This window comes from Populus alba, chromosome 9 (genome assembly GCF_005239225.2).
Source record: "Populus alba chromosome 9, ASM523922v2, whole genome shotgun sequence".
In the NCBI taxonomy this organism is placed as follows: Eukaryota; Viridiplantae; Streptophyta; class Magnoliopsida; order Malpighiales; family Salicaceae; genus Populus; species Populus alba.
The window spans coordinates 11,211,747-11,232,957 of record NC_133292.1 but is presented as its reverse complement, the minus strand read 5'-3'; the positions used below and the strand labels follow the sequence as shown (position 1 = coordinate 11,232,957).

Here is a 21,211-nt window from a genome sequence, read left to right as displayed (position 1 = left end):
AACTTATCTCTAGTACCTGCTTTCTTGTCCTCATGTAAATAACTCCCAAATGACATAAACGTTATTAAAGAGCATATTCCTACATGAACCCTTCTGATAGAATTTCAACGCTCGATATCTCCTCTTCTTCTCTCTAATGGATTTAAAACAAATTAACCCCTGTCAATACGACACCATCCCTGATCAACCGGTGTCTATCGCACTCTAAAGTGATAGGCCAACATCAGCTGATATTTACAGCAAAAGTCACGCACATGAAGCTAGAGATTAATCTATGTTATCGGGAAAAAAAAAAGTTAAGAAGAGGAAGGCAGAAGACTAGACCCTAAAAGCCGCCATCTACTGTTCATCACTTTATTATATCTTCTCTTCAATTAATACATAGATGTTAAATCCTCATGAGGTCAGACTATTATGGTTTAAAATCATCTAGAAAAGTACTAGATTGGATAAATGAGCAGCCATCATTATTGAAACAGTCCACAGTTTTTTATTAACAAGTGACAGAAGTATTGAGTATTAAGTGACAGAAGTATTATTGAAACAGTCCACAGTTTTTATTAACAAGTGACAGAAGTATTAAGTATTAAGTGACAGAGGTATTATGTGTTTTTCTCGCCATCTGGGTAATTCAATGATAAAAAATTTAAAATATTTTCTTATAACTTGAAGATTCGAGTTTATGATTATTAATATAATAATCATCAGATATTTATATAATTATTAATTTTAAAATCTATAAAATTAATTAAAATATGCATAAATTGACCCAACCACTTAAATTAATTATAAAAAAAAAAAATCATCTTTCCCCTATATATACTAATGCTGTTACGATCTCAAAATCAACAAAATCCCAAACAAAACACTTGAAAATGAAGATTTGGGCCTTCACGGTTTTCTCTCTATTGCTGTCCTTTTTACTAGGAGGCTCAGCTGAGCAGTGTGGAAGCCAGGCCGGGGGTGCCCTGTGTCCGGGAGGTCTATGTTGTAGCCAATTTGGTTGGTGTGGCAACACTAATGATTACTGTGGTACCGGCTGCCAAAGCCAGTGCGGTGGTGCGAGCGGAGACCTTGGCAGTATCATCTCAAGTGCGAAGTTTGATGAGATGCTTAAACATAGAAATGATGGTGGATGCCCTGGCAAGGGATTCTACACTTACAATGCTTTCATCTCAGCTGCCAGTGCCTTCCCTGGCTTTGGCACTACTGGAAATGCTGACACTCGTAAAAGGGAGATCGCTGCTTTCTTGGGCCAAACCTCTCATGAAACTACTGGTTCGTTTAATCAGTCTCAAACCTAATCACTCAGCTTAGTTTATATACTTCACATAACATTATATATCAGAGGAATATTAGTAAGTTAATTATCATGGTTTCATTTGATGAATGTACATGTAGGAGGGTGGCAAACTGCACCTGATGGTCCATACGCTTGGGGATATTGCTTTGTCAAGGAACAAAATCCTGGATCTTATTGTTCTCCAAGCTCCACATATCCATGTGCTGGTGGCAAGCAATATTATGGCAGAGGTCCTGTCCAGCTTTCATGGTAAGTCCAGATTTTTTATTATTGTTATCTGGTAGGTATTCTTTTCTTCATTTCTGGGTTTACATATTCATCCACCCATTTTCAAGCATTAAAAGTCAAATTGAAAGAATTCAAGTGTATATTTTTTATTTGTTTAGCACAACTTTGCAGTCAAGTTAATTTGATTTGATTAATATGACACAGGAACTACAACTACGGGCAGTGTGGAAAAGCTATAGGAGTGGATCTATTAAACAATCCTGACCTTGTTGCAACCGATCCAGTAATTTCCTTCAAGACAGCAATTTGGTTTTGGATGACAGCACAGTCTCCAAAGCCCTCATGCCACAGTGTCATCACCGGGAACTGGTCGCCTTCCGGTGCTGATTCGGCAGCTGGTCGGGTTCCAGGCTACGGTGTGTTAACAAACATTATCAATGGTGGGCTTGAATGCGGTATGGGGTGGAAGCAACAGGTGGAGGATCGTATTGGGTTCTACAAGAGGTACTGTGACTTGCTCGGAGTTGGATATGGAAACAATCTTGACTGCTACAACCAAAGGTCATTTGCAAATGGACTCTTTGACTTGGTAGACTCCATGTAATTTTGTCGCATCATTCTGTAATCTGTATGCCTAACAAAATATAAAAATAAAACGTTTCCTGTTCTGAGTCAAATACAAAAATATGACTTTCTTATCTATCCATGCCTTCAAGCTTTATGCCCACTAAGCTTCTTTTAAAGACAGTCAGGATATATATGGAGAATAGTTGTTTTTGCTAATAGGGTCGGGGACACAAATTAATTAAGCAGCTTAATTGATACTGTTTGTTTTTTCTTTTAACAGCGTTTATAAAAAGAATTTAATTTTTTTTTTTTATTTTAAATTAATATATTTTTAAATTATTTTAATGTACTAATATAAAATATAATTTTTAAAAAATAAAAATATATTATTTTAATATAATTTTTTAAAATTTTATAACTCTTTGAACAACCCAAGACTTTAGTTAGCTAGAGAACTGTACTGATTTGGATTTTAAAAAAAAATACTTAATTAATTTTTTTATATTAATTCAATCCAACATGAAATAAAAAAGAGATATCATCACTCAATTTTTATATAATATAAAAAAATTATATTAATTTATTTTTTCTTTCCTATATGAAAAAAAATTAGTAAGAGAAAAGAAAATTTTAAAAAGGAAAAAAAAAGGTATCTAAAGAAATTGATCAACCCTCGGCCCACAACAAACAATAAATCATCTCCATTTTCCACGTTCTGAGAAGAACTTATCTAAAGTACCTACACTCTTGTCCTAATGTAAATAACTCACAAATGACTTGAAAGTTATTAAAGAGCATATTCCTACATGAACCTTTGTGATAGAATTTCAACGCTCGATATCTCTTCTTCTTCTCTCTAATGGATTTCCAACAAATTAACCCCTGTCAATACGACACTATCCCTCATCAACAGGTGTCTCCTGTACTCTAAAGTGATTGGCCAACATCAGCTGATCTTTACAGACAGCACCCGTGAAGCTAGAGATTATTCTATGTTATCGGGAAAAAAAAGTTAAGAAAAAAAAAGGCAGAAGACAAGACCTTAGAAGCCGCCACGCACTGTTCATCACTTTATTATATATCTTCTGTTTAATTAATACATGGATGTTAAATCCAGAAAAGTTATAAACGCGAACGTGATAATCTAAGATAAATACTCATGAGGTCAGACCACTATGGTTTAAAATCATTTAGAAAAGTACTAGATTGGATAAACGAGCAGCCATCATTATTGAAATAGTCCACAGTTTTTATTAACAAGTGACAGAAGTATTAAGTATTAAGTGACAGAAGTATTAAGTAGCTATGTTTCCTCAACCATCGGTAACCCAGTCGTAAAACCTTGAGATTAAAAATATATTTTTTTTATTTCAGGTTAAAATTTTATAATTATTAATATAATGATTATTAAAGATTTATATAACCATTAATTTCAGAATTTATAAAATCGGTTGTGGTATACACAACCTAACCTAAATTTTTATATTAATAATAATAATAAAAATAACCATGTTTCCCTTATATATACTAATGCTGTTTCGATCTCAAAATCAACAAAATCCCAAACAAAACACTTCAAGATGAAGATTTGGGCCTTCACGGATTTCTCTCTATTGCTGTCCCTTTTACTAGGAGGCTCAGCTGAGCAGTGTGGAAGCGAGGCTGGGGGTGCCCTGTGTCCGCTGAACATCATTTGGACGGGCCGAGTCTATATGGGCTTAGGCCAATTTCGTAAGTGAGCAGTCTTTGGCAGGCCTGGAGATTTAGTTAAGGGGAGTAGAGGTCTAAAGCCCATGTTACACGGGTCGTGCACACTGGCACCGGGCCCGTTTCGTGAGGGCCACGCCCAAAGGCCCATTTTCTCAACATTTTCTTTTCCTTCTTCTTTTTTTGTTAACAAAATGAAGAGAACACATCAGGTTTGGTCTTGGAACGCCATGCTATGTTTGTAGCCAAAATGGTTGGTGTGGCAACACAAATGATTACTGTGGTAGCGGCTGCCAAGTGAGGAGTTTGATGAGATGCTTAAACAATTAGGCTCTGTTGATAATTAATTCCACCGAGCACGTTTTTATTCATTGATATGGACCTTTTTAAAAGGAGCTGGACCATCTCCATGGGAGATAATATATTAAATAACTAAATTAATAAAATAATTTTTTTAAATAGTATAAATATAATTTATTTTTTTATACGCATTCTAATGGTAAAAAACCATTTACAAGAATCAATTATATTTTAATATATTTTATAATTAAATTAACTTTAATATAATTATATAACTAATTTAGTTATTTTTTATATAATATAATCATAATGTTATTATTAATATGAGTAATTAATAAAATTAATGAAGTAATATGAAAGTTAAAAGATTTAATTTTAAGTTCAAATTTAAAATTTTAAATCTATTTATATGAATATTTTTTATTTTTTATTTTTATATATTACTGTTAAGATTTTGATTTTTAAAGTTGAGGCACAAATGTTTTGAGATTTGCAGGGTTTGTTTTTTTCTTGTTCTATTTTTAATGAGGGAAATAAAGAAAAGAGGGAAATGATGGGGACAAAGATGGCACTTTTGTTTTGTTACCGTCTCCAGGGGAAACATGATGTTTTATTACAAATTATAAGGACGGAAATGCCATTGTATACCTATATTATTGGCTATATATACCCCCATGCTTTCACCTTCTCAATCATCAACGAACTCAAGCATATTAACAAGAAATGAGTGTTTGGGCATTCGCATTTTTCTCCCTATTCTTGTCCCTTTCGGTTAGAGGCTCAGCTGAGCAATGCGGCAAGCAAGCCGGGGATGCCTTGTGCCCAGGAGGCCTATGTTGTAGTCAACATGGTTGGTGTGGGACAACGGATGATTATTGCGGTAATGGCTGTCAGAGCCAGTGTGATGGAGGAGGCGGGGGTGGTGGAGGCGGTGGTGGAGGTGGAGGTGATGGTTACCTAAGTGACATCATCCCTGAATCAATGTTTGAAGATATGCTCAAGCATAGAAATGATCCTCGATGTCATGCTGTTGGGTTCTACACCTATGATGCTTTTATCTCCGCTGCTAAGGAATTCCCTGATTTTGGTAACACTGGTGATGATTTGATGCGTAAAAAGGAGATTGCTGCTTTCATGGGCCAGACATCTCATGAAACTACCGGTAGGGTTTTGTTTTTTATTTAATTTCCTGCTCGTAACTTCAATTAATTTCATTTTAGGATGCCTAGGTTGAGTAGACTCGTTCTACAAACTCATTCTGTAATTAATTAAATAAGGCTATCCTTGGTTGATTAATTTCCTTGTCTCTAATTTGACACTGCATGCTCCTACATAAAGGAGGGTGGGCAACTGCAGAGGATGGCCCATACGCTTGGGGATATTGCTATAGCAGGGAAAAAGATTGTTCAGATGATAAATGTGCCTCATCTTCCAAATATCAATGTGTTGCGGGCAAGCAATACTGTGGCCGAGGACCAATCCAACTTACATGGTATTTCCGCAAGGCCTTGACTAGCAGAGTCATTCAGTTTATGAAAAATATATTGTGAAGTACTTTGAATCAAAAGAAAAGGCCAAATCCTGCAAGACATTATTAGATCTAATTGATTTGCATTGAGTTAGTTTAATAACATGTGGTGCAGGAACTATAATTATGGGCTGTGCGGAGACGACTTGAATTTGCAACTGTTACAAGAACCAGAACTTGTTGAGACTGATCCTGTCATTTCCTTCAAGACAGCACTCTGGTTTTGGATGACACCACAGTCCCCAAAGCCCTCTTGTCACGCAGTCATCACTGGAAATTGGACACCGAGCGCGGAAGACGTGGAGGCTGGTAGGGTTCCAGGCTATGGTGTGATAACAAACATCATCAATGGTGGCCTTGAATGTGGTCAGGGTGTGCCAAATGCTGCAGGTGAGGATCGCATTGGGTTCTACGAGAAATACTGTGATAAACTCGGAACAACCCCTGGCCCCAATCTTGACTGCTACCAGCAAAGGCCTTTTGGAAATGGACTCTTGGGATTGAAGGACATCATGTAATTTGATGTTGAAGCTCTCATGTTTTTAAATAACGAAAGCTTTTAGCTTATCGGCCTTTTCTATTTCCACCAGTAAGAATAAGATGTTTCTTTTGTCCCTTCCAGGCAATCGAAAAATAAAGAAATAGTTATGTATTTACAAAATACCGTCTGAGTTCATGGATTAAATCTAAAATTGATCAAAACCCGCCTATTACTTGAACCCACACGAAGAGAGAGAGAGAGAAGTAGTAATATTAATAATAACAATACTGACCAGCTAGAACTGATAAGGTCTCTCCGATTAGGAGAAGCCACGTTTCGAGGTCCGGAGACATGAAACGCATATGGGTGTGCTTCTTCTTCTTGAACCACCACCATATCCCTCTTCTGTACTTCACCACTACAGCTGTTTGCCATTTCCAGTTTATATCCTCCTCTTCTTCTCCGTATAGTTTGAGACACAGACAGAGATTGAGAGAAGGAAACTGTGCGTGGATTCGGTTTCGCTGAGATTTGACAAGTTTCCTTCTTTCTCAGCTTTTTAATTGGTTAGCTTTGCTTCCATGGAATCTGATTCTCTCCCTGTTTGATTCAATTGCTACACTATTCAATTTCTTTCTTCCAAATCACAATATTTGAAAGCCTAACGTTGTCGGTTTATAATTAAATGACTGTTTTGTCCCTGGAAAGTGTTTTTTGTTCCCGGATGAGTATGAAAGCGTGTGTGCCGTGTCTCGGGAAAGGGAAAGGAGCCAGGTTCCTTTACCGGGCTCTATCTTCCACGAGAAGTAAAGTTAAAGGGTTGTAGGGGTATTTTTTGTATTGACGATGGGACTTTCTGTGGTCTTCAGCTTAGGCTTTGCTGTGCTGTTTGTATTTTAAAAATATTAAGTTTTTTATATTTTAAATTAATATTTTTGTTGTATTTTTAGATTATTTAATGTAATAATTTTCAAAAATAATTTTTAAAATTAAAAATTATTTTAATATATTTCTGGAAAAAACCCAACAAAACATACTAAATTTTTAAATATTTTAAAGTCTTTTTTATCTATCCATGCCTTCAAGCTTTATGCCCGCTGCGCTTCTTTTATAGACAGTCAGGAAATATATGGAGAATGGTTGTTTTTGCTAATAGAGTTGGGGGCACAAATTAATTAAGCAGCCCGAAAATGGACGGGAAAATTGATTAGAGCAATTTATAACTCTTCTGTGTAGTTGTAAACTTGGAACAACCCAAGACTTGGTTAACCTAGAGCCCGTACAAGTTTGGATTAAAAAAAAAAATTGGATTAAAAAAAAAACTTGACTGATCTAATCATAAATATGAATCGACTTGCTAACTCAATTAAAATTCAATCCTCAGCTATTGACTTTATTTTTAGAAGAAAAAAAAATAAACAAACATTATTATTTTAAATTTTAAAAAAATATAGTTTGGAGATTAACTCTCCCAATCCGTAATCAATGTCTGGCTCGAGTTAACTCATATTGGGTTATACAACTGTGCTCTTCTATGTCACTCTTCTGGATTTTGGATTAGACTATTCTAAGCTAGATTTATACTTTCCACACTTGTTTAGAGCCTTTAAGCTTAAAATTATAATGACTACCTTGCATATCAGGCCTTTCTAAGAACCCACGACCACTTCTAGAAGCCCACATACTTGGCCCAAAGGCTTGGATCGTGTAGAGGAGTCATTGGTCCTGGACCCGACTCAAGTATCCTTCTCCTCTCTTTTTTTTTAATCTTTATTTAAAAAATCACATAATAAGATCCTAGATAATTAAAATGTAAAAAATAATAAACTTCCATATTCTAACCACAGCACTATAAATTAATATTTCTAAATAAAACAACAAAAACCAGACCATAATCCATTCATGTACACAATATAAACAAAAAGAAAAGATAAGATATATTTTAAAAAATATGATGTTAAGTATGGATAGGATGATAGAAAAGGTAAACCCTCACCCCAGCTCTCGATTAGTAAAATATTGTTGTTGTCCATTTTTTGATCTCCACATAAAAAAATTTTAAAAAAAAACATCTAACAATGAGAAAAAGACATAAAGATGCCTAGAAAATAGTCAAAAATTAATTGAGAAAATTTAAAAATACAAAAAAAAAAAATCCAATAGTATATTTTTTATTGATGAAGATCCTATCGACAAAGAAAATTCAATCCGAGAAGGGATGATCCAAAACCAGATGTTTAAGGACTCAATTAGATTTTGTTGAAAGATTAATCGAGTTTATGAAAGGTTTAATTGTAAGAAAAATTGATTTTTAAGTCAATTTAGATTTTAATTAAATAAATTAAATTTAAAAGGCAATTTGATCGAACAATGAAAGAATTAATAAGTTTAAGGACTTAATTAAATTTTGATTTAATTAATACAATCAAGAATTTAATTAAAAAAACACTAAACTTTGATTTATGAAAGTTTTCATTGCAAGAAATTAAAGTCCAGAAAAAAAAACAAGACAAGAAAAAAGAAACCAAGCAAAGAAAAGCAAGACCAGAGGAGAAGCGCACAAAGAGCAGAGGCAAAGGGGAAGAAAGTAGCTTTGGCCAGTCAGCACACCTTCGCCATCGTCTTCGTCATAATATATGTAACACGTATCGCGGTAATCGTAATGAGGGTTAATTGTGCGATGGAGGCCTATGTTGCAACCGATATGACTGGCGTGGCCTCTTCTAACATTAATCGAATTGCGTTTTGTGACCCATGCTTTTTACCGAATATTTTCGGTCACAAATCCATCATGAAGCGTGTTTGTGAAGGATTTTTGCTTGTTTATAACTGAAAATTTGATCACAAAAATAGTTTTTTTTTTAGGTTTTTTTGAAAATATAATTTTGATTTTTTCAAAACAATATTTTTCAGTCAAAAATATATTAAAATAATATTTTAATTTTTTACTGTGCTAAGAATATTCTTTGTGTAAAAGAATAATGTCACTTAAAAATTTATTTTTTAAGTAAAGTCTCAATAATATTTTTTTATAGTATTCTCTAATACACAATTCTTAAATAAAATCTCTTTTAAGTTTAAAACTTATATTGGGATATATTATTTTATATTTAATTTTTAAAATTTAACACACACACATATATATATATAATATTTTATAGTTTTATTATTTAATATAATTATATACATTTCAAATATATATTTTACAATTTTTATTTTTTTGTTGAATGAAAAATAAAAATTTTATAAGTATAAATATCTGAAATCTAATGAATAAGATATAAATATTTAATTTTTTTATTAATAAATAAAATATAAATACGGGGATACTATTGCCGCTGTTTTGTATTGGACCTTCGGCCTTTCAGGGTGTTTGGAAGTGTAGTAGTGGTTGCTTTTCAAATAGTTTTTCGTGCTGAAAAGCATGTCAATAATGTTTTTTCATTTTTTTTAAAATTATTTTTGATATTAGCACATCAAAACGATCCAAAAAATACAAATCATATTTAATTTTAACAAAAAAAATTAAAATTTTTCAAAAAATAAGTTCAAACTACCGTGACAAACGGGTTTCCCCTGAGATGTTCTCTCTAGCTAGCGTCGAAGTTGCTTTAATAAATACTCTGCCATGTGCATTAATATCGTACCAATTTGGCTCTGTTGATAATTAATTCCATCGAGCACGTTTTATTCATTGATATGGACTTTCTAAAAGGAGCGGGGACCATCTCCTATGAGAGATGTTATATTAAATAACTAAATTAGTAACATAGTTTTTTAAATAATATAATTTTTTTTATTTATATACATTTTATTGGTAAAAAACTATTTAAAAAAGTTAATTATATTTTATAATTTAATTAATTTAATATAATTATATAACTAATTTAGTTATTTTTATATAATATAATCATGATATTATTAATTATATAATTAATATGATTAATTTATAAAATTAATGAAGTAATATAAAATTTAAAAGATATAATTTTAAGTTTAAATTTAAAATTTAAAATTTAAAATTTATTTATGTAAATATTTATAATTTATAATTTTATATATTACTGTTAAAATTTTTATTTTAAAAGTTAAGGTACAAAGACTTTGAGATTTGCATTTTTTTTTTAAAAAAAAAAAAGAAAAACAAAGGAAAGAGATGTTGGCTCGGTAAGTTATTAATTATTTTCTTACTTTTATTTTTATTATTTGAGGAGGGAGTTTTTAATTATTTTCTAATTGATCTCCGCTGCTAAATTTTGTCAGGTATAATAAAGTGGGTGTTACGTTGACACTTGGCATGTTAATGTGTTTTGCCACTTGTGTAGAAAAAATTTCTACATGGAAAAAATCAGAATACAATAGAAAAACATGTCAATAATAATCCATTAAAACATCAACAACATCAACAACTAACTAATTAATTCTAATAAAAATACCTTGTTGTTAAATCTTTATTAAATAAAGACATTCAAATAGCCATGAGTAAGAATACATGCCCTAAAATAGAAAATCAAGAATAAAATATTCAATCAGAAATAAAATAAACAATTCATGTTTACTAGAGAAATTTAAATATAGAAAATTAAAGAGATTAATACACCTTAAGTTAATATAACACGAAATTTTCATTAGGATATTTCAATTATTTTTATTTTATCTATTAATTTGATAAATTTTATTTCATATTTTGAAAAAAAAATCATCTTTTCGAAAATACTGGATCTTCCAATCCTGTGGTGGTGATTATTAAACTAAGAACCATTGATTTTTGCAAAAAAAAAAAACAAAAAACAAAAGGCCACCCAAAGAGCTGGAGCTGGACCACTGGTTGGATTCCTCAAGATATTTTAATCGTTTTTATTTTTCTATTATTATGATATATTTTATTTAATATTTTGAAGAAACAAAATCATCTATTCGAGATATTGGATCTTCCAATCTTGTGGTGATGATTATTAACAAAGCAGAGTTTCTGGCTGGACTCTTCACGTTTGTTTGGAAGTGATCACATTTTATCTTTCTTTTTTTTGGACACAGCAAGCGGTGTCGCATTTTGTTCCACACAGCTGCGATGCTTAGCTTTCAGATTCGTCCGAAGGCTAAAATCCATAATCTATTTCATGACATTTATGTCTGTTTTTCTTTTAAAAGTCATTTTACATTTCAAAATTCACAAAAGTGTTGTGGATTCTTTATCTCGATTCAGGCTTAATGTTGATTATTGTGTTTTTTTTCTTCTCTACATTCTGTGAGATCCTTGATTATATATGAACTCCAGAATTTTTAAGAAGTTATCTTTCAGACTTTCTAAATTCTATTACCGGATTGGTTTTGTTTTGAGTTTAATTATTAATTAGTTAATTTTAGTATATTATTATTGGGATCTTTCAAGCTTCACCATTACTTTTGTGGGATTTGTCAATGATTTCTTACCTCAAGATGTTTTGAATGATTACCTTTGAAACCCTCGAAATTCTATCATTCATTGAATAAGTCGTGGGTTAACAATATTTTACATAGTTGATTTAAGTATACAAATACTAATGATATCTTTACAAATTTTATTTATTTTTTATATACAAAATATATAATACCTGCAATATCAAATAGTTTTTTTTTTTGTCATCCATATAATCAAGGAATTACTAAAATAAAATTTTATAATATTTTAAAGAAAAAACATTATAGTGTCAAATTAGATACTCTAAGTTTTGGGGATAGAATAATAAATTTATTTAAATTCTACATAAATCTTCCGGTATAAACTAAATAACAAAAACATAATATTATTAATTTTTTTAAAAAACAATTAATCAAATATAAAATAATATTATCAGTAATAACATTAAAAAAAAACATAATTATCAAAATAAATTTCTCTCATAAAATTTATTTCAATACATTAATAGCTAAAATTTATTTTAGTTTTAATTACAACTCCAACAGAATAGCTATATAAATAACTAAAATGTTTTTTCTTGTTCTAAAATATTATTTCTACACTTTATTGTAGAACAACAAAAAACAAGAGAAAAATACATATACTGAGCCAGCTACTTTTTTAAAAAAAATAATTTAAAAGCAGAACAAAAACAAAAACCCGCAAATTTCAAAGCCTTTATGCCTCAACTTCAAAAATAAAAATTTTAACAGTCATATATAAAATTTAAAATTTAAAATATTTATATAAATAAACTTAAAATTTTAAAGTTTAAAATTTGAACTTAAAATTATATCTTTTAACTTTCAAATTACTTCATTAATTTTATAAATTACTTCTATTAATTATATAATTAATAACATCATGACTATATTATATAAAAAACAATTAAATTAGTTATATAATTATATTAAAATTAATTTAATTATAAAAAATATATTAAAATATAATTTATTTTTTACTATTAAAATGCATATAAATAAAAAAATTATATTTATTTTATTTTAAAAATTATTTTATTAATTTAGCTATTTAATATATCATCTCCCATGGGAGATGGTCCAGCTCGTTTTAAAAAGTCCATATCAATGAAAAAAACGTGCTCGATGGAATTAATGAAATCAATGCACATGGCAGGGTAATAATAAAGCAACTTGGACGCTAGCTAGAGAGAGCATCCTAGGGTACGGAACAATACAAAACAGCGGCAATCTGATTTTGTTTTTTTCCTGCGAGGAAGTTGTGGTACCTTCTTGATCAACATGGAAATGATGGGGACAAAGATAGCACTTTTGGTACCGTCTCCAGGGAAAACACGATGTTTTATTACAAATTATTAGAAGGACGGAAATGCCATCGTATACCTCTATTATTGGCTATATATACCCCCATGCTTTCACCTTCTCAACCATCAACGAACTCAAGCATATTAACAAGAAATGAGTGTTTGGGCATTCGCATTTTTCTCCTTATTCTTGTCCCTTTCGGTTAGAGGCTCAGCTGAGCAATGCGGCAAGCAAGCCGGGGATGCCTTGTGCCCAGGAGGCCTATGTTGTAGTACTTATGGTTGGTGTGGGACAACGAATGATTATTGCGGTAATGGCTGTCAGAGCCAGTGTGATGGAGGAGGTGGGGGTGGTGGAGGCGGTGGTGGGGGTGGAGGTGATGGTTACTTAAGTGACATCATCCCTGAATCAATGTTTGATGATATGCTCAAGTATAGAAATGATCCTCGATGTCATGCTGTTGGGTTCTACACCTATGATGCTTTTATCTCCGCTGCTAAGGAATTCCCTGATTTTGGTAACACTGGTGATGATCTGATGCGTAAAAGGGAGATTGCTGCTTTCCTGGGCCAGACATCTCATGAAACTACCGGTAGGGTTTTCTTTTTTATTTAATTTCCCTGCTCATAACTTCAATTAATGTCATTTAGGATGCCTAGGTGGAGTAGACTCGTTGTACAAACTCATTATGTAATTAATTAAATAGGGTTATCCTTGGTTTATTAATTTCATTGTCTCTAATTTGACAATGCATGCTCCTACATAAAGGAGGGTGGCCAGATGCACCTGATGGCCCATACGCTTGGGGATATTGCTTTCTTAGGGAAATAAATTGTCAAGATTATTGTGACCCATCTTCCAAGTATCAATGTGTTCCGGGCAAGCAATACTGTGGCCGAGGACCAATCCAACTTTCATGGTAATTCCGCAAGGCCTTGACTAGCAGAGTCATTTGATTCAGTTTATAGGTTAAGTAATTTTTTTTATATATGGAAAATATATTGTGAAGTACTTTGAATCAAAAGAAGAGGCCAAATCCTGCAAAACATTATTAGATCTTGATTTGCATTGAGTTAGTTTATTAACATGTGGTGCAGGAACTATAATTATGGGCTATGCGGAGACGACTTGCATTTGCCACTGTTACAAGAACCAGAACTTGTTGAGACTGATCCGGTCATTTCCTTCAGGACAGCACTCTGGTTTTGGATGACACCACAGTCCCCAAAGCCCTCTTGTCACGCAGTCATCACTGGAAGTTGGACACCGAACGAGGTAGACTCGCAGGCTGGTAGGGTTCCAGGCTATGGTGTGATAACAAACATCATCAATGGTGGCCTTGAATGTGGTCAGGGAGGGCCAAATGATGCAAATGAGGATCGCATTGGGTTCTACAAGACATACTGTGATTCACTCGGAACGACCTATGGCTCCAATCTTGACTGCTACCAGCAAAAGCCTTTTGGATATGGACTCCTGGGATTGAAGGATACCATGTAATTTGATGTTGAAGCTATCATGTCTTTAAATAACGAGAGCTTTTAGCTTATCGACCTTTTCTATTTCCACCAGTAGGATTAAATCATGCTGTGGAAATCCAAAGCGTTTTCTATTTTCCTAATAGAGTTGCGGAGCTATTGATGGTTTTTGACGCCAGGTGCAGATAATTAACCCATAAAACAAGATAAAAAAAAAACCCTAGTATCAATTTAAATTACATAGAAGAAAAAGAAGAAGTCAGGAACATCGCTGTTAGCTAGTTATCTATATATATCATCACTTAAAGATTCTTTGAAAGAGTCTAGTTAATAATCAAGGTGCAACTAGCCTCATAAAGTTCGGTCTATATTGGTGGGCAGGAAAAAGATTGAGAGTGATTTTTATTAGCAGATAAAACTGGATTTGTCTAGGTTTAATGGACCAGCAACACCCGAAAGAAAAATACTCTTATATTTTAGAAGAAAACATATACTAAAAAAATTAGATTTTATTTAGAACGTACACCTTTTATAAAAATCTAGGACAACTAAGATTTTACTTATTTATCTGGGCTTATAAATTACATTTTTTAGAAATAAATACTGAAAAAATAATATTTTTCTCTACTAAAAAAGAGAGGAAGATGAATAGAAAATATTTTTTTATAATTTCATTGATATTTTTCTCACCGATAAATTGATCAACCCTCGGCCCACAGCAAACAATAAATCATCTCCAATTTCCAAGTTCTGAGAAGAACTTATCTCTAGTACCTGCTTTCTTGTCGTAATGTAAATAACTCCCAAATGACAAAAATATGTTATTAAAGAGCATATTCCTACATGAACCCTTGTGATAGAATTTCAACGCTCGATATCTCTTCTTCTCTCTAATGGATTTCCCTCATCAACAGGTGTCTATCGCACTCTAAAGTGATAGGCCAACATCAGCTGATATTTAAAGCAAAAGTCACGCCCATGAAGCTAGAGATTATTCTATGTTATCGGAAAAAAAAAAGTTAAGAAAAAAGAAGGCAGAAGACTAGACCCTAAAAGCCGCCATGCACTGTTCATTAATTTATTATAGCTGCATTTATTTTGCAACTGCTTTTATATTTACGATATAACAAACATAATAAAATATTTGAAAATAAATCAAATTAGCTTTTTTATTTCGAACGATTAAAAAAATTGTGTTTTAAATATATTTTTTTTAAAAATAGTTTTTATATGTTTTTTTAACTAAATTTTATAAAAAAAAATTTATGTTTTTAAAAAAGCTTTAAAAAAAATTAAATTTTTTTAATTTTAAATAAATATTTTTTTATGTTTTGATATTAATTTTAAAGTATTGTATTTTTTTTTTCCATAGATAAACCTCAACCATAATTTTTATAAAATATAAATCTAAATTCAACTAACCACATTTTTTTTAAAATTTATTTTTTAAAATCATAACCACAAATACTATCTCAAAATCAAATATAATCTCATCTTCTCTTTAATTATTACATTGATGTTAAATCTTCTTGAGGTCAGACCATTATGGTTTAAAATCATCTAGAAAAGTACTAGATTGGATAAATGAGCAGCCATCATTATTGAAACAGTCCACAGTTTTTATTAACAATTGACAGAAGTATTAAGTAGCCATGTTTCCCCTATATATACTAATGCTGTTACGATCTCAAAATCAACAAAATCCCAAACAAAACACTTCAAAATGAAGATCTGGGCCTTCACGGTTTTCTCTCTACTGCTGTCCCTTTTACTAGGAGGCTCAGCTGAGCAGTGTGGAAGCCAGGCTGGGGGTGCCCTGTGTCCGGGAGGTCTATGTTGTAGCCAACATGGTTGGTGTGGCAACACTAATGATTACTGTGGTACCGGCTGCCAAAGCCAGTGCGGTGGTGCGAGCGGAGGAGACCTTGGCAGTATCATCTCAAGTGCGAAGTTTGATGAGATGCTTAAACATAGAAATGATGGTGGATGCCCTGGCAAGGGATTCTACACTTACAATGCTTTCATCTCAGCTGCCAATGCCTTCCCTGGCTTTGGCACTACTGGAAATGCTGACACTCGTAAAAGGGAGATCGCTGCTTTCTTGGGCCAAACCTCTCATGAAACTACTGGTTCGTTTAATCAGTCTCAAACCTAATCACTCAGCTTAGTTTATATACTTCACATAACATTATATATCAGAGGAATATTAGTAAGTTAATTATCATGGTTTCATTTGATGAATGTACATGTAGGAGGGTGGCAAACTGCACCTGATGGTCCATACGCTTGGGGATATTGCTTTGTCAAGGAACAAAATCCTGGATCTTATTGTTCTCCAAGCTCCACATATCCATGTGCTGGTGGCAAGCAATATTATGGCAGAGGTCCTGTCCAGCTTTCATGGTAAGTCCAGATTTTTTATTATTGTTATCTGGTAGGTATTCTTTTCTTCATTTCTGGGTTTACATATTCATCCACCCATTTTCAAGCATTAAAAATCAAATTGAAAGAATTCAAGTGTATATTTTTTATTTGTTTAGCACAACTTTGCAGTCAAGTTAATTTGATTTGATAAATATGACACAGGAACTACAACTACGGGCAGTGTGGAAAAGCTATAGGAGTGGATCTATTAAACAATCCTGACCTTGTTGCAACCGATCCAGTAATTTCCTTCAAGACAGCAATTTGGTTCTGGATGACAGCACAGTCTCCAAAGCCCTCATGCCACAGTGTCATCACCGGGAACTGGTCGCCTTCCGGTGCTGATTCGGCAGCTGGTCGGGTTCCAGGCTACGGTGTGTTAACAAACATTATCAATGGTGGGCTTGAATGCGGTATGGGGTGGAAGCAACAGGTGGAGGATCGTATTGGGTTCTACAAGAGGTACTGTGACTTGCTCGGAGTTGGATATGGAAACAATCTTGACTGCTACAACCAAAGGTCATTTGCAAATGGACTCTTTGACTTGGTAGACTCCATGTAATTTTGTCGCATCATTCTGTAATCTGTATGCCTAACAAAATATAAAAATAAAACGTTTCCTGTTCTGAGTCAAATACAAAAATATGACTTTCTTATCTATCCATATTCCATGCCTTCAAGCTTTATGCCCACTACGCTTCTTTTAAAGACAGTCAGGATATATATGGAGAATAGTTGTTTTTGCTAATAGGGCCGGGGACACAAATTAATTAAGCAGCTTAATTGATACTGTTTGTTTTTGCTAATAGGGCCAGGGTGGGCCAAATGCAAACGAGAATCGCATTGGGTTCTACAAGAAATACTGTGATAAACTCGGAACAACCCCTGGCCCCAATCTTGACTGCTACCAGCAAAGGCCTTTTGGATATGGACTCTTGGGATTGAAGGACATCATGTAATTTGATGTTGAAGCTCTCATGTATTTAAATAACGAAAGCTTTTAGCTTATCGACCTTTTCTATTTCCACCAGTAAGATTAACAAACTGTTTCTTTTGTCCCTTCCAGACGATCGGAAAATAAAGAAATAGTTACGTATTTACAAAATACCGTCTCAGTTCATGGATTAAATCATGCTGTGGAAGTCTTCTACGCCTTTTCTATTTTCCTAATAGAGTTGCGGAGCTTTTGATGGTTTTTGACGTCAGGTGCAACTATAACCCATAAAACAAGATAAAAAAACCCTAGTATCAATTTAAATTACATAGAAGAAGAAGAAGTCAGGAACATCGCTGTTAGCTAGTTATCTATATATATCATCACTTAAAGATTCTTTGAAAGAGTCTAGTTACTGCATCAGTATCTTAAACCCAGATGCCCATATATGTCATGCTCTCTGTTTCTGATTATTCAAATCTAAAATTGATCAAAACCCGCCTGTTACTTGTACCCACACGAAGAGACAGAGAAAAGTAGTAATACTAATAATAACAATACTGACCAGCTAGAACTGATAAGGTCTCTCCGATTAGGAGAAGCCACGTTTTGAGGTCCGTAGACATGAAACGCATATGGGTGTGCTTCTTCTTCTTGAACCACCACCATATCCCTCTTCTGTACTTCACCACTACAGCTGTTTGCCATTTCCAGGTTATATCCTTCTCTTCTTAGTTTGAGACACAGACAGAGATTGAGAGAAGGAAACTGTGCGTGGATTCGGTTTCGCTGAGATTTGACAAGTTTCCTTCTTTCTCAGCTTTTTAATTGGTTAGCTTTGCTTCCATGGAATCTGATTCTCTCCCTGTTTGATTCAATTGCTACACTATTCAATTTCTTTCTTTCAAATCACAATATTTGAAAGCCTGACGTTGTCGGTTTATAATTAAATGACTTTTTTGTCCCTGGAAAGTGTTTTTTGTTCCCGGATGAGTATGAAATCGTGAGTGCCGTGTCTCGGGAAAGGGAAAGGAGCCAGGTTCCTTTACCTGGCTCCTTTCCCGCGCTCTATCTTCGACGAGAAGTAAAGTTAATGGGTTGTAGGGGTATTTTTGGTATTAACGATGGGACTTTCTTTGGTCTTCAGCTTAGGCTTTGCTGTGCTGTTTGTATTTCAAAAATATTTTTAAAAATATTAATTTTTTATATTTTAAATTAATATTTTTTGTTGTATTTAATGTAATAATTTCTAAAATAATTATTTTAATATATTTCTGAAAAAAAAACCCAACAAAACATACTAAATTTTTAAATATTTTAAAGTCTTCTTTATCTATCCATGCCTTCAAGCTTTATGCCCACTGCGCTTCTTTTATAGATAGTCAGGATGTATATGGAGAATGGTTGTTTTTGCTAATAGAGTTGGGGGCCCAAATTAATAAGCAGCCCGAAAATGGACGGGAAAATTGATTAGAATTACATTGACTACCTTCCATATCAGGCCTGTTTAAGAACCCACGACCACTTCTAGAAGCCCACATACTTGGACCAAAGGCTTGGATCGTGTAGAGGAGTCATTGGTCCAGGACCCGACTCAAGTATCCTTCTCCTCTCTCTCTCTCTTTTTAAAAAAAACATTTATTAAAAAAGCGACATAGTAAGATCCTAGATAATTAAAATGTAAAAAAATAATAAACTTCCATTTTCTAACCACAACACTATAAATTAATATTTCTAAATAAAACAACAAAAACTTCAACATGATCCATTCATGTACAGTGTACACAATATCAACAAAAAAAAAAGACAAAATATATTTTAAAAAATATGATGTTAGGCATGGATAGGATGATAGAAAAGGTAAACCCTCATCCCAGCTCTCTTTTAGTAAAATATTGTTGTTATTCATTTTTAGATTTACACATAAAACAAATTGAAAAAAAAACATGTAGCAATGAGAAAAAGACATAGGGATGCCTAGAAAATGGTAAAGGATTAGTTAAAGAAGTTCACAAATACAAAGATCAAAATTTAACAGTATATTTTTTATTGATGAAAATCATATTCACAAAAAAAATTCAATTCGAAAATAAATAGTCAAAAACCAGGTGTTTAAGGACTTAATTAAATTTTGTTGAAAGATTAATCGAGTTTATGAAGGGTTTGATTGCGAGAAAAATTAATTTTAAAGTCAATTTAGATTTTAATTGAAAGAAATTAAATTTAGAAGGCAATTTGATCAAACAATAAAAGAATTAATAAGTTTGGGGACTTAATTAAACTTTTATTTAATTAACGCAATCAAGAACTCAATTGAAGAAACTCTAAACTTTGATTTACGAAGGTTTTGATTGCAATAAATTAAAGTCTAAGAAACAAAGTGAAAAGACATGTGCACTGCAAGGAGCTTAATTAATATTTTCTGGGGTAATTTTGAACAAATTAAATGTTGAGAGTCAATTAAGGACCGAATTGAATAATTCAGAAACCAATGACTACTTTGTAAATGGCGCTGAAATATAGGAGTCCAACAGCATTTTATCCCGGGGCAAAATTTTAAAAAAAAAATGAGAGGGGGATTTTCCATGAATAAGGGTCCAATCGAAAAAATCCAGAACTTCAGGGGGACAATTAAAATTCGCCATATCAGTTAAGGAATTTCAAAGGGCACTCATCTTCTTCAGCAGACCAGATCAGACCAGACCAGACCAGGAAGAAGAAAAGCCGCCCCACGATGCGTCTCCATTAACACTGTAACGGTCCTGAGAGTCCGCTTCATATTTCTGGGCGAACGCATGGCATTCTCTGGCTTTATAAAAGCCAGACAAAGGCCACGCAAAAGATTGACGGAGAAAACAGTTGAGAGAGAAGAGAGGTGAACGAACCCGGACGAAAAACACAGAATACATAACGAGAAAGCAGGCAACGAGTGAAAAACCAGGGGAAGGAGGACGAAGAGAAAAAAACCAGAGAAACAGAAAAAGAACAAACAAAAAACAGAGACAGAGACAGAGACAGAAACATAGAAGGAGAGAAGTTAGCTTTGGCCAGTGAGCACACCTTCGCCATCGTCTTCTTCATGAAGCTCCAGCACCAGGGAGACACTTAGAGAGACAGGGAGAACAAGACAAGAAAAAAGAAACCAAGCAAAGAAAAGCAAGACCAGAGGAGACGCGCGAAAAGAACAGAGGCAGAGGGGAAGAAAGTAGCTTTGGCCAGTCAGCACACCTTCGCCATCGTCTTCGTCGTTAAGCTCCAGTATCAACACGTATCGCGGTTATCATAATGAGGGTTAATTGTGCGATGGAGGCCTCTGTTGCAGCCAATATGATTGGTGTGGCCTAAGCTAACATTAATCATTCTGGCTAATTCAAATTTTATTTATTTATTTATTAACCGATATTCCATAAAATATTCAAAATTTTAAATTTGTGATCCCAAATTCGGTCACTTATTTTTTTTTTTTCAATGTAATCGAATTATGTTTTGTTATGTATGCTTTTTACCGAATATTTCCAGTAACAAATCCATCACT

The 21,211-nt window shown here is 33.1% G+C and overlaps 4 protein-coding genes across 5 annotated transcripts; all 4 read left to right on the top strand.

Annotated features, from left to right (window-relative positions):
* Window positions 1-837: 837 nt before the first annotated feature.
* Window positions 838-2,233, top strand: LOC118058888 (probable inactive chitinase-like protein LaCIC). Its single transcript, XM_035071670.2, has 3 exons — window positions 838-1,278; window positions 1,402-1,552; window positions 1,736-2,233. Exons 1-3 carry the CDS (start codon window positions 876-878, stop codon window positions 2,133-2,135), a joined length of 954 nt encoding a protein of 317 aa, XP_034927561.1. The 5' UTR covers window positions 838-875; the 3' UTR covers window positions 2,136-2,233.
* A 2,572-nt stretch (window positions 2,234-4,805) lies between these two features.
* LOC118058884 (acidic endochitinase WIN6-like) lies at window positions 4,806-6,701 on the top strand. The gene is made up of 3 exons (XM_035071664.2): window positions 4,806-5,267; window positions 5,444-5,597; window positions 5,749-6,701. Exons 1-3 carry the CDS (start codon window positions 4,829-4,831, stop codon window positions 6,149-6,151), a joined length of 996 nt encoding a protein of 331 aa, XP_034927555.1. The 5' UTR covers window positions 4,806-4,828; the 3' UTR covers window positions 6,152-6,701.
* A 6,254-nt stretch (window positions 6,702-12,955) lies between these two features.
* Window positions 12,956-14,489, top strand: LOC118058885 (acidic endochitinase WIN6-like). Its single transcript, XM_035071667.2, has 3 exons — window positions 12,956-13,432; window positions 13,609-13,759; window positions 13,938-14,489. Exons 1-3 carry the CDS (start codon window positions 12,994-12,996, stop codon window positions 14,338-14,340), a joined length of 993 nt encoding a protein of 330 aa, XP_034927558.1. The 5' UTR covers window positions 12,956-12,993; the 3' UTR covers window positions 14,341-14,489.
* A 1,510-nt stretch (window positions 14,490-15,999) lies between these two features.
* Window positions 16,000-18,897, top strand: LOC118058887 (probable inactive chitinase-like protein LaCIC). Of its 2 annotated transcripts, none has more exons than XM_035071669.2 (4): window positions 16,000-16,447; window positions 16,571-16,721; window positions 16,905-17,289; window positions 17,552-18,897. In XM_035071669.2, exons 1-4 carry the CDS (start codon window positions 16,042-16,044, stop codon window positions 17,699-17,701), a joined length of 1,092 nt encoding a protein of 363 aa, XP_034927560.2. In that variant the 5' UTR covers window positions 16,000-16,041; the 3' UTR covers window positions 17,702-18,897. The 2 variants fall into 2 exon arrangements, with proteins under 2 accessions (XP_034927560.2, XP_073267348.1); XM_073411247.1 differs by having other exon boundaries at window positions 16,001-16,447; window positions 16,905-17,261.
* Window positions 18,898-21,211: the final 2,314 nt, after the last annotated feature.